Genomic DNA, 13,523 nt, shown 5'->3' with positions numbered 1-13,523 from the left:
AGAGATAATATCAATTCCAAGGGGAAACAAACAGAAACTGGAGAAGCAATAAAGAAATAGTACTCACAATGCTCATCAAGATTATATCGAAAAGAGCCTTAAAGAATGAAGTTAGGGCTGGGCACGGTGGCTCATGCCTGTAATCCCAACACTTTGGGAGGCTGAGGCGGGCAGATCACTTGAGGTCAGGAGTTTGAGACCAGCCTGACCAACATGGTGAAACCCCAACTCTACTAAAAATAAAGATAAAAAAAAAATTAGCCAAGCATGGTGGTGTGTGCCTGTAATCCCAGCCACTCGGGGAGGCAGGAGAATTGCTTGAACCCAGGAGGTGGAGACTGCAGTGAGCCAAGATTGCACCATTGCACCCCAGCCTGGGCAACAAGAGCAAAAATAACAGTAAATGGGATTGCTCTCTTGATTTCTTTTTGGATAATTCATTGTTAGTGTAAAGAAATGCTACCAATTTTTGTATATTGGTTTTGTATCCTGAAATTTTACTGAATTCATTTATTAGTTTAAATAGTTATTTAATGCAGTCTTTAGGGTTTTCTGCATATATGATGATGTCATCTGCAAATAGAAACCATTTTCCTTTTTACTTTCTGATTTGGATGCCTTTTTCTTGCCTGACTACTCTGGCTAGGACTGCTGTACTATTTAATAGGTGGTGACAGTGAGCCTTCTTGCCTTGTTCTTGATCTTAGAGGAAAAGCTTTTTTTAGCTTTTCACTGTTCGAGTATTATGCTAGGTATGGGCTTTGTCATATATGCATTTTATTATTTTGATGTACATTCCTTCTGTACTGAATTTATTGAGTTTTTATCATAAAAGAATGTTGAATTTTGTCATGCTCTTTCTGCATCGATCCAAATGATCATATAATCTCTATTCTTCATTCTGTTAATGTGGGGTATCACATTTATTGTTTAGTATATATTGTACCATCCTGGCATCTTAGGGATAAATCCCACTTGATTATGGTGTGTGATTCTTTTAATGTGCCATGGAATTCAGTTTGCTAGTATTTTGTTGAGGATTTTTGCATCTATATCATTCAGGTATATTGGCTTGTAATTTTCCTTTATTGTAGTGTCTTTGTCTGGTTTTGGTATCAGGGTAATGCTGGCTTTGTAAAATGAATTTGGGAGTATTCCCTCTTCTTCAGTGTTTTGAATGGGTTTGAGGAGGATTGTCATCACTTCTCAAATGTTTGGTAGAATTCACCAGTGAAGTCATTTGGTTCTGGGCTTTTCTTGGTTGGGAGATTTTTAATTACTGATTCAGTTTCCTTACTAATTATTGGTCTGTTCGTATTTTCTATTCTTCATGATTCAATCTTGGTAAGTTTTGCATTTCAAGTAATTTGCTCATCTCATCTGGGTTATCCAATACATTGGCATACTGTTGCTCATAGTACTTTATTACAGTTCTTTTTATTCCTTTTTTTTTCTCTTGAGATAGATTCTCACTCTGTCACCCGGGCTGGAGCACAGTGGTGCAATCACTGCTCACTGCACCCTTGACCTCTTGGGCTGAAGCAATCCTACCTCATCCTCCCAAGTAGCTGGGACCTCAGGTGTGTACCACCACATCCAGCTAATTTTCATTATTATTATTTTTTTGTAGAAATGAGGCTCACTATGTTGCTGAGGCTGGTCATGTACTCCTGGGCTCCAGCAGTCCTCCTGCCTCAGCCTCCCAAAGTGTTGGGATTACAGGCATGAGCCACTGCACCCAGTCATTCTTTTTATTTCTGTTAAATTGAGTGTAATGTCTTATCTTTCATTTCTGATTTTAGTTGTTTAGTCTTCTCTCCTTTTTTCTTATTCTGTGTAGCCAAAGGTTTTTCAATTTTGTTGATCATTTCAATAAATCAACTCTTAGTTTCATTTTCTCTATTGTTTTTCTATTTTCTGTTTTATCCCTGCCCTAATCCTTACTATTAATATTTACTTCCTTCTGCTGGCTTTGGGTTTAGTTTGTTCTTTTTTTAGTTCCTTAAGGTGTACATCTAGGTTGTTAGAGTTTTTTTTTTCTTTTTTAATATAAGCTTTTACAGTTGTAAATTTTCCTCTTAGCGCTGCTTTCACTGAATCCTACACATTTTGGTATGTTGTGTTTTTGTTTTCATTTGTCTCAAGATATTTTCTAATTTCCTTTATTTTACTTTCTTATTTGACTCATTGATTGATGAGATTTTGTTGTTTAATTTTCACACATTTGTGGACTTAATAAGTCATTTTGTTAATTGCTTTCTGACTGTTATATAGTTCCTTTGTGCATTTCTTCCTTATATTTCTTTGTGATTTGATGATTTGTTTGTTGTTATTGTGGTTTGCTTTCTTTTTTTTAATATTTTATGTACCTACTATATTTAAAGAATTTGTGTTACCATAAGGCTTACAAAAATCACCTTATAGTTGTAACAACCTATTTTAAGCTGATAACTTTGATTGCATTAAAAAATTCAATACTTTTACTCACACACTTTGTTATTAATGTCCCAATTTTCACCTTTTAATATTCTATATTCATTAACAAATTATTTTGTGGTATGAAACCATCCAAGTTGTCCCATAAAATGGATGTTTATGGTTTCTTTGAATAAACATAGAAATTAACCCACCCAGTCTTAACACTGGAGAAACTTAACATTTGTCTTATTTGAGTTCCTTTCTCTGGAAACCAACCATCAGGTATCCCAGATAGTATCAAGGAACTGAAACTTACCAGATCACTGCATCTAGACAATGTTATGCCAGACCCCTCACCTATCATGATTGCCTAACCAATCACCTGCTTCCTGTTGACGAACTCCTCTTCCTTACGACTCCCTAATTCCTGTTTTCCCACAGGTAGTTACATTTCTTCCCCCTATATAAACTAATTTTAGTTGGGCGAGGAGATGGATTTGATACTGATCTCCCATCTCCTTGGCTGAAGTGCCCAAATAAAGCCTTCTTCCCTAGCAATACTCATTGTCTCATTGATCTCATTGATTGACTTTCTGTGTGGTGAGCAATGGGACCTAGACTGGACTCCTGGTGTTTCAGTAACTGTTATAGTTATTTTTAAGACTTTCATCTTTTTATTTTTATGTTGAAGTTGAAAATGATTTATGCACCACTGTTACATCAATAGAGTAATCTGTATTTTATATATAATTACTTTTATCAGTGAGTTTCATATTTTCATGCTACTAACTAGTGTCCTTTCATTTAAGCTTGAAGAACCCCCTTTAGAATTTCTTTTAAGTCAAGTGTAGTGGTGATGAACTCCTTCAACTTTTGTTTGTCTGGGACCGTATCTCTCTTTGATTTTTAAAGGACAGATTTGCATGATATATAATAATATTCTTGACTGGCAGTTTTTCTCTTTCAGTACTTTGAATATATCATCCCATTCTCTCCTGGCCTATAAAGTTTCTGTTGAAAAATCCTTTTACAGTTTTATGAGTCTCCTTTGTATGTAGTGAGTTGCTTTTCTCTTTTTGATTTCAAAATTCTTTGTCTTTGACTTTTGGCAATTTGATTATAGTGTGTCATGGTGTAGATCTCTTTACATTCAACCTACTTGGGATTCTTTGAGCTTCATAAATCTGGATGTCCATTTTTCTCCTCAGATTAGTTCTTTAAATAAGCTTACTGCTTTTCTCTCTCCTCTCTTTCTCTGACTTTAGTAATATGTAAATTGGCCTGCTTGATAGTGTCTCATAAGTTTCTTATGTTTTCTTCAGTCTTTTAAAAACATTTTTGCTCTTGTGGAATGTATAATTTCAAATGTCCTGTCTTTGAGTTTACTGATTCTTTCTTGTACTTGATCAAGGCTGCTGTTGAGCCCCTTTAGTTAAGTTGTTAGTTCAGTTACTGTATTCTTCAGCCCTCAAATTTTTCTTTTTAAAAATATTTTGTTTGTTAAAATACTCATTTTGTTTATGCATAATTTATCCTAAGCTTATTGAATATTTTGATTATGGTTATTTTTAATTCTTACCAGCTAATCCATTTACCTTCATTTTTTTAGGGTTGGTTTCTGGAGATTTATTTTGTTCCTTTCTTTGGGCCGTTTTTCATTTTCCTTGACCCTTTGTGTTAAAGTCTGCATATTTGAAAAACAGCCGCTTCTCCCAGTCTTTATGGATTGGCTTTGTACAGGGGCAGACCTTCAAGAATCGGCCTGAGTAGAGATTCTGGGATCCTCATCAAACTTTTTCTGTGGATATGTCTTCTCTGGACTTCTGTGTGTAAATTTCTAAATAGTGGGATTTGCTGGTTTCTGTTTTTAGGAGATCATAATCTCTTTTTCCTTTTTATTCTGTGTCTTGTACTATTGGGCTTCTGGAGCTAGTAGCACACTGGCTCAATCCTTTTTTGGTTATTACTTGCTTTTTTATTTTCAGCTGCCCCTAGGCACTTAGTTTATGCTGCGTCCCACCAGTGCTTCAAGACAGATGAGACAGAAACAAGTTCCTTGGTCAGTCCCCCAAGACTCTGAATGTTGAATATATGCTTTAGTCTTCTCTTTCCCTCCCCAGGGAGAAGCTGTGGACCATGAGTTTTTCTAATTGTGTCATGCTGAGCCAGGGGTAGGAGCTCTGGCCGTGAGTGCTTACTAGTCCAAACCAACACCTTTGTTCTCAGTGGTCCCCAGGCATTTAGAGAATACCAGTCCTGTGAGTGCTCGCAGAATCCGGTCCCTTAGGCAGCCCCTTCCAAAAGCCAGAATGTTGGACAGATGCTTCAGCTTTTTCCTTCCCCAGGGAGAAGTTGGGACTGGGGGTTTCCACCTGCTAGTTCTGAGCTGGTGGGAGGGACTATGGTCAGTTACTGCATACTAGTCCAAACTGGAGGCTTTGTTCTCAGCAGTTCCCAACCTGGGACCCTTTCCTGTCAGAGCTAAGATTTAGGCAAGACAGCAACAAGTCCCTTAAGTAACCTTGCTTATGGTGCAAGAGGATTCCACAAATTTTCCTACTGGCTTCAGTGTGGTTGGTTTCATGCTTGCCTGGGGTGCAGGAGCCTCTCATCTGGTCTCTGGATGTCTCACAAAGGGAATTTTGGTCTATGTATTGTTGTTGAATTTATGTGTCCATTGAGAGAAGGAGGGTCTTGCTGACATCTGACATCACCCCTTAAAGTAATTTTCTTTTACAGGAGGACATTTGATTGGTCTTCCTTTAGGCTTTATATCTTTATATATATATATACACATATATGTATATATTATATATAAAATATCATTCCTTATTTCTTTATCTGTACAGGGATAAGTTTATATTTTTCTAGTATTAAGAATCAGCATTGATACTTTGAGAGTGTTTGTGAATTCCTGTTGAAATATTTTCTCATTAGGAAAAAGTGAAAGGGAAAATTTATATTCTCCTAGTTTTATTGCTTAAGAGTAGTAAAGGGCATGTCAGGGAATGTTACAAATGTACTGAATTTTTTCTTTCCATGTTGGTTTTGGCATCCTGAAATTAATTGAGGCACAATACCGCTTTTCTGCTGGCCCATATTATGAGCTCACTGTGATCAGGTCCCCTGTACCAATTGTAGGTTGTCCTTATAAGCACCAGGACTTGCTATTCTGTGTGGCGTGTGGCACTTGTTATTCATAAAAAGGCTTTTAAGGTTGAACTTTTCTCCCACTTTCTGTTTCACTGTTCACCCAGACCACCAGCGCCATCACTGAATTTCAGCCTTTGTACTTAGAGTTTAAGTTGTTTCCAGCTGGAGACAGTCTTATGGCAGAAAATGAAACTTCTGTACCTAATGTCCTGTTTTTCTTGTGCCAGCCAGATTTTAACAATGATACCGACCTTCTCCTTCAGTTGGCTCAAATGCCTTCACAAGAAGCTGGCTTCTGCAATGCCTCTCCATTACTAGGCCTTAATTGGAGCACGTATTAGGGGTAACATAGTAAGTTTAGTTAATAACAATGGACATGTTGAATTGGAAGTAGGGCTATTCGATTTGTATTTGTAATGGGTTTGGAGGCCAAGAGAGCAATTTGGACTACAGATGTAGATTTTGTAAGCAAAACTTATTATTTGAAAAACGAATACATTGGATCATCCAGAGAAAGCATGTAAAATGAAAATAAATTAGACACAGAACTCTGGGATCACAGCATGTGTGGGATGGGCAAAGAAAGCTAGTGAAGGTTACTGTGAAGGAGGTCTCTGAATGACAGGATGAGAACCATGGAAAAATGGTTTCTGTTTGTTCGTTTGTTTTTAGACAGGGTATCACTCTGTCACCCAGGCTGGAGTGCAGTGGAACAATCACAGCTCACTTTAGCCTCAACCTCCCGCTGGCTTCAAGTGACCCTCCTACCTCAGCCTCCCAAGTAGCTGGGACCACAGGCATGTACCACCACACCCGACTGACTACTTTTTGTCACATGTTGCCCAGGCTGGTCTCAAACTCCTTAGTTTAAGCAATAGGCTGACCTTGGCCTCCCAAAGTGTTGGGATTACAGTTGTGAGCTACTGCACCTGGCCAGAGAATGGTTTTATGGAGCCATTGAATGCAGCATCTTTAAACTACTGTCTCTAATGTGTTAGTGAGATCAACTAAATTAAGGGCAGATTATGACTCATTTGCTTGAGTGTCTAGGAGACTGCTGATGACCTTAGTTATAGCACTTTTGGGATGAATGCAAGTCATATTGTAGTTGATTGAAAAATATATGACAAGTTAGAGCATGGACCCAATAACATTTTTGAAAACTTATTGTGAGGGTAAAGAGGTTGGTCCAGAAGGACAGCTACAGTGAATCAAGAAGGTGTGTTGTTTTATGTATGCAACCCTGTGCAATAAATAGATAAACATTTCAGGCTCATTTTTAAATTAGTATTTTTTTATGAGAAGAATTTTAATTTTTAAGCACTTTTCAGTTTTTAAGTATAGATCTTTTTATGATTATTTAATCTATTCTTAAAGAAGAATAGGCCACTGCTTAGTATGACATATCAGGTTACCTCTCCTCATAGAGTTTTAAATGCTTGTATCAGTTGATGCACATTGGCTGGTACAATTATACTCAAAATATTAACTTTGCCCATTTTTCTCATTTGCTTTTAACTATTTGGATGTTTGTGATACTGAATAGGGGTATAAAAAATAAACAGCTCTCTTTAAAACAGCTTTTTCAGCCATTTTACGTTGCTTATTAACTAGTCTAAGGAATGTTATTCTATCAGTTTTAATTACAAAATACATTCATTTTAATATTGTCTTTTGAATTAATATTCTGTCTTTTGGAAATACTTAGTGTAGGTCACAGTTTATGAAGGAAATCCTGATATGGTTTGTGGTTGAATGTTAGTGACTTTAATTCATTGTATAATGGTTATTTTCCATTTAATATATCTTGAAGCAGTTGTTCAGAGAATAGGTGTTCATAATCATGGAACTTTCATTGAAGTGGTTTGAATAAAATCATAGAAGAGAGACTCCAGGCTAAAGGAGGCCATTTAAGAATGTATTTTATATGATATTTATATTAGAGACGAGTCTTTTTGATGAAGTCCATTTAAACTCGTTACCTACTTACTCTGAATTTCACATTTTACCTAAATTAACATGGTGTGTTTTTAAATAGAAGACTTTGATATATCTGTGGTTTCTGACATGCTTTCAAATTAATTGAAACTTTAAACTACATGAAGGTTTTGTTATTTTATATATTTTAAGGCTTCATGTTGATGTGGAACATGAATCCAACCAAGTTTGCTGACCTTAAAACAATGTTCTTCCCGTAGAATATATGCTTCATTTTCTCTCTTTTTACACTTGGGAAAAATGGGAAAGGAGGAGGAAAGATTTAAATACAGGTGATTTATTATAGTCTGACTTAAAAATAGCATTTGCATAAGCAAGTCTGTGGCATTCATGTAACCTCTTATAATTTAAATGAAATGAAATATAAATAAAAAGGTTATTATTTGTATTTCTTTTCTTTTTTTTTTTGATGTGGAACATCATTTTTTGTGTGTTTTTTGTTGTTGTTGTTGTTTGAGATGAGTCTCGCACTGTCTCCCAGGCTGAAGTGCAGTGGCACAATCTCAGCTCACTGCAACCTCTGCCTCCCAGGTTCAAGTGATTCTCCTTGCCTCAGCCTCCCAAGTAGCTGGGATTACAGGCACTCACCACCACGCCCGGCTATGGAACATCATTGTTAATACAAACTATCATCTCATTTCCAAGGGAAAAAAAATGGTAATCCTAGATTCTAATACTGTGTGTCCTCTGAATTCTCCAAATTGTGATTGCGATTATTTTGGTCTCTTAGCAGGGAACAGTACACTGGGAAGCTCCGAATGAGATCACATTCCTTGAGTCCAACTCACAGTGAAGATGGACAAAATATTACCCCAAAGATTTGTGTAAGATTAGATTTTACTTTTGTTTGGTTTTTGCTTGTTGTTTTAAAATAGTTGAACAAAGTTTTAATTTCATTTGTTGAAGTGCCAATGATTGCTTCAAAACAGAATAAAGTTGGATGATACTGGTGAACATCCTGATGTTAAAGAAAGTGGGGTGTTTGGTATATAGTGTAGTATCCCTTCTACTTCCTTAATGATTCTGAGGTGTTATATTCATCAATCTGTTGTTTCTCCTGTGTATCAAATAATAACATTTTCCCTTTATTCAGAATATATGTGGAAATGATTATATACCCGGTGATCATAAAATTAAGAAGAAACTGGAATTAACTTGTAGTGAAGTAGGGAACACTGCTTTTCTAATGAAGGTAAACTGTGTATATTTTGAAATAAGAATGTCTGTCTTGCATCTATTTGTTCAACATAGATTTGGTTTGGACAAGGTGCTAATGAGCACTCCAGTTAGCTTTTTTTTTTTTTTTTTTTTTTTGAGATGGAGTCTCACTGTTGCCCAGGCTGGAGAGCAGTGGTGCAATCTTGGCTCACTGCGACCTCCGCCTCTCGGGTTCAAGCCATTCTCCTGCCTCAGCCTCCCAAGTAGCTGAGACTACAGGCATGCGCCACCATGCTGGCTAATTTTTGTATCTTTAGCAGAGACAGGGTTTCACCATGTTGACTAGGCTGGTGTTGAACTCCTGACCTCAAGTGATCTGCCCGCCACAGCCTCCCAAAGTGTTGGGATTACAGGCATGAGCCACTGTGCCTGGCCCCAGTTAGCTTTGAAAAGAGAAACACTGTGCCTGCTTATTCCAGTCTTTATTGCCTAACTCTGGCTGTCTTGAGTTAAATGACTTTTAGTTACAAGAGAAAGCATGTGTAACACATGACTGTTCTTGCTTTTGTTTTTTTGAGACGGAGTCTTGCTCTGTCACCCAGGCTGGAGTGCAGTGGCACCTGCATGATCTTGGCTCACTGCAAGCTCCGCCTCCCGGGTTCACGCCATTCTCCTGCCTCAGCCTCCCGAGTAGCTGGGACTACAGGCGCTCGCCACCACACCCGGCTAATTTTTTGTATTTTTAGTAGAGATGGGGTTTCACCGTGTTAGTCAGGATGGTCTTGATCTCCTGACCTCGTGATCCACCCACCTCGGCCTCCGAAAGTGCTGGGATGACAGGCGTGAGCCACTGCGCCCGGCCAACACATGACTGTTTTAGCACATAGCACTATAAACATAACTCATTGCATTTTATCGAATGATAATTCGGAATTAAAAAAATATAAAGGGCAGCATATTTTAAATAGTGATAAACTACAATCATTATATTTACTCAGAATAAGCAAGGCAGGTACATTTTCTTATTTAAGAAATTCTTGTTCATGAGAAAAACATACAAAAAGCAGAGGACCACTAGTAGAAGTGATAATGAATTTTAATATAGTATTATAAATAATAATGCAGTATTGTATTGAAAAGAAATGTAGAAACTCAGTAAAATATGAAGAACATTTTAGTGCATTTAAAAAAATTACTTCATAGTAATTTAAATGACTATAGATATAAATAGGTACATTTGTTAGCAATTAAGCCTTCTAAAAGCATGAGAATGCTGTATCAACAAATCTAATTTTAGAATATACTTTCTGGGCTGTAAGATAGCCATTCTTTTCCACAGACTTACCTTTCTAAGTTTTTAGGGTTTTCTGGTCATTGTCAATTTCTGGGTACAGATCTTAGGTTGTCTCTGGTTCGTTATAGTTTTAATCTGGGCTGATAAATGTGTAATACAAAAATTATACAAGAGGGAAAAAAGCATGGAATTGTTATGTTTTAAAAAGTGAAGAATCAGCATAATTGTTTTTTTTTTTTTTTTTTTTTTTTTGAGACGGAGTCTCGCTCTGTTGCCCAGGCTGGAGTGCAGTGGCGTGATCTTGGCTCACTGCAAGCTCTGCCTCCTGGGTTCACACCATTCTCCTGCCTCAGCCTCCTGAGTAGCTGGCATTACAGGTGCCCACCACCACGCCTGGCTAATTTTTTTTATTTTTAGTAGAGACGGGGTTTCAGTGTGTTAGCCAGGATGGTCTTGATCTCCTGACCTTGTGATCCGCCCGCCTCGGCCTCCCAAAGTTCTGGGATTACAGGTGTGAGCCACCGCGCCCGACCAGAATTGTGTTTTTATGATGTGAGTCCAAAGACTATTTATCTTTATATTCAATGTATGAGTGAGAATTAATTTAAGAACAAAGAGCTTCTTGGACATCAGCACAAAACTTCCCTGTTAACTAATTTTTATGAGAATAATTCATCTTTTCACGTCGCCCCTGCCCCCCACAACACACTTTAAAGCTACTGTGGTATACCACAATTAAAACTTTTTGTAAAAGAACTTAAAGAGAAGAGCCTGGATTAATTTTTAATTTTTTTTTTTGAAATCTAGTTGCTGTGTGAATATATTGTTAAGGCAGCTCATAGCCCTAAGCAGTCATTACTTAGAACTGAGAACCCTAGTTCAGTTGTAACCTAATCCTTTCCTCTGAGGCCAAACAGCATTACCAGACAAGCACACAAAACTCTCATTGCGCTGAATGACATGTATTTTGTCCTTTTTTTCTCCCTCCCTTCCCACTTCTTTCTCTTCTTTTCCTCCCTCCCTTCCCCCCCTTTCCCTTCGTTTACTCCCTTCCTTTCTTCCTTCTTTCCTTTTTTCCTTCCTTCCTCCCTTCTTTCCTGTCCTTCCTCTTTATTTCCCCTTTTATCTCTTCTGTCTTTTCCTCTTTTATCTATTCCATCTTTTCCTTTTATTTCTTCCATCTTTCCTTCCTCTCCTCTTCCTTTTTCCCTTTTGTATTTCAGGAAGTTTATTCGAAAAAATCTCCTGTTTCTTTGGATGATAGTGACATTGAAGCTCGCCTTAATAGTTGGAATCTTGGGGTAAAAAAAAGTATTTGCTTTATGTATATATAGATGTGTCAAAATCATATTGTATGTGGATAATATCTGAACTAATTTGATTTTATTCAGTGAACGTTGGATGTTAGACATATGTTACTGTGTGGCCTTGAGAAGGGCTTAAGTATAGGAAATAAATAACATTCTGAACAAACATAAAATAGTCCCTGTCCCCAACAAGCTAACTTTCTTAGGTGTGAAATAAGAGATATACACATAAAATAGTTAAATAATAATAAGTAATAATTAAAGATAGTATATGGTAGAATACCAAGATGAGTTATATGAGTCACCTGAGGTGGAGGGGAGGGAAGGGAGAACTTGAAGCAACACAGCCATTTGGGTTAAAAACACTCAAGGGGACCCCATGGATGAGCAGCTGTTACGGAAAACAGTTTACAGAGGCTGAGGGTCATGAAAGTATTTGGAGAGGTAGAGAAGTGGGAATTGGAGGCAGAAATAGGCACGAAGAAAGATGTGGTGGGGTAAGTGAGCTGTCGTGATTGGGTGTTTGGAATTTATGTATGGAATCTGTGGGCACTGTGTCAGGCTGCGTTGCATTGGAGCTTTGAATGCTAAATTGAGAAGTTTAGCTTTTAAATTTTAGGCAATATTGAGCCCTGGATTTTTTTTTTTCTCATTTCACTTTACATAAATGCTAACTGTTTAAATGCTTTGAGGAAACAACAAAAAGTGCTAAAATGATTTTAGAATATGTTTTATTATAAAAATAATTTGTAATTTGAAAAATGTAGAAAATCAGAGGAATAAAAATCAACAGAGACCTGTGTTAACATTTTGTTATATAACATATCTTTTCCTCCCTTTTTTCTGTGTTTTTTTAAAAGATTCAACAAAATTTATTATAAATACTATCTTATATGCAATTTAACATTTTATATGAGTTTATAAGAATTCTATATAAATGACTGTGAATGGTAGCATTTATTTTTCTTTCACGTGGATATTCCATAAACTTTTTAAGTGTTCTGCTATTTTTGGACATCTGAATTGCTCCCAGTTTGTTTAACACAAATAATTATGCAGTAAAATTCCTTATAAGAATCTTTTTATACATATTTGGTTGCTTTCTTAGCTTACGTTACATCTTTGGTACATTGTCTTCCAGAAGGTTTGTACCAATTTCAACCAGCAGTATCAGTTGTCCATTTTCTTCAACCAGCAGTATATCAGTTGTCCATTTTCCACCCATTCACTGACATTAGGGATTGTTATTTCAAAAAACTTAAAAACTTCCTACTAATAATGGTCTTTAATGAAAGCAGTGCTTTAGGGAAATTGACTTGGTGGGATTATGAAAGTTCTATTGGATATGAGTAGAAATGGAGACAAGGTCCTGATTATCTTTTAGGTCTTTTTTTTTCTTTTTCTTTCTTTCTTTCTTTTTTTTTTTTTTTTGAGACAGAATCTTGCTGTGTCACACAGGCTGGAGTGCAGTGGTGCTATCGTGGCTCACTGCAACCTCTGCCTCCTGGGTTCAAGCAATCCTCCTGCCTCAGCCTCCCAAGTAGCTGGGATTACAGGTGCGTGCCACCATGCCTGGCTAATTTTTATATTTTTAGTAGAGACGGGGGTTTCACCATGTTGGTCAGGCTGGTCTCGAACTCCCGACCATCAGGTGATCTGCCCACCTCGGCCTCCCAGAGTGCTGGGATTGAAGTGTGGGCCACCGTGCCTGGCCATTTTAGGTCTTTATCATGGACTCCATGTTAGTGTGATTACTGGGAGGAGGGAAAGGTAAAAAGGAAAAACTTTTGAGAGAGTAAAATGTGCTAAGTGACTGATTGAAAGGCTGAACTGAAGGGCACCTAAAGGCTTGGTTCCGAGAAACGGAAATGTTGGCCTTTTGTCAGTTAATTGACTGTCAGATGAGGGCAGACCCATTTTAAAGGTTTTAATTTAGACAGTGGAGTTTGAAAACTGGTAAGGTTAAATGGGGTACTTCAAGGCCTAGAGCTTCTTGAGAGTCAAGAGCTGGAGGTATACGTTGGAGTCACACTGTTTGAGGAGGCAGCTGTGCCCAGAGACTAGAACAGCTCTAATCTTTGGAGAGCTCAGAGAGTCAGGAGGTCTGGGTGGAGAGCAGAGTGAGGGAGGATGTCTGGCTCATGGAATGGGCACAGTTAGAAGATTGGGAAATGGATAGAAAATTAAAGTAATGT

At 37.4% G+C, this 13,523-nt stretch overlaps 1 protein-coding gene across 50 annotated transcripts in view; it reads left to right on the top strand.

The window, feature by feature from the left end:
* CEP112 (centrosomal protein 112) overlaps positions 1–13,523 on the top strand; it is a 599,014-nt gene that overhangs the window by 55,449 nt on the left and 530,042 nt on the right. For 17 of the 50 annotated variants that reach the window (XR_010138342.1, XM_054537262.2, XM_063718872.1 and 14 more), the window contains 3 exons: positions 8,300–8,393; positions 8,663–8,761; positions 11,245–11,322. Coding sequence is in view for 49 of the 50 variants with exons in the window: in XM_054537262.2 (XP_054393237.1) it covers positions 8,300–8,393; positions 8,663–8,761; positions 11,245–11,322 (271 nt within the window). In the remaining variant the exon portion in view is untranslated. The remainder of the gene's footprint in view (positions 1–8,299; positions 8,394–8,662; positions 8,762–11,244; positions 11,323–13,523) is intronic. The other 33 variants (XM_024234943.3, XM_054537267.2, XM_063718881.1 and 30 more) reach the window with 5 other exon arrangements.

Source organism: Pongo abelii, chromosome 19, assembly GCF_028885655.2.
Source record: "Pongo abelii isolate AG06213 chromosome 19, NHGRI_mPonAbe1-v2.0_pri, whole genome shotgun sequence".
NCBI lineage: Eukaryota > Metazoa > Chordata > Mammalia > Primates > Hominidae > Pongo > Pongo abelii.
Note: the sequence above shows the minus strand (reverse complement) of the source record. Positions and strands in the feature narration are given on the sequence as shown.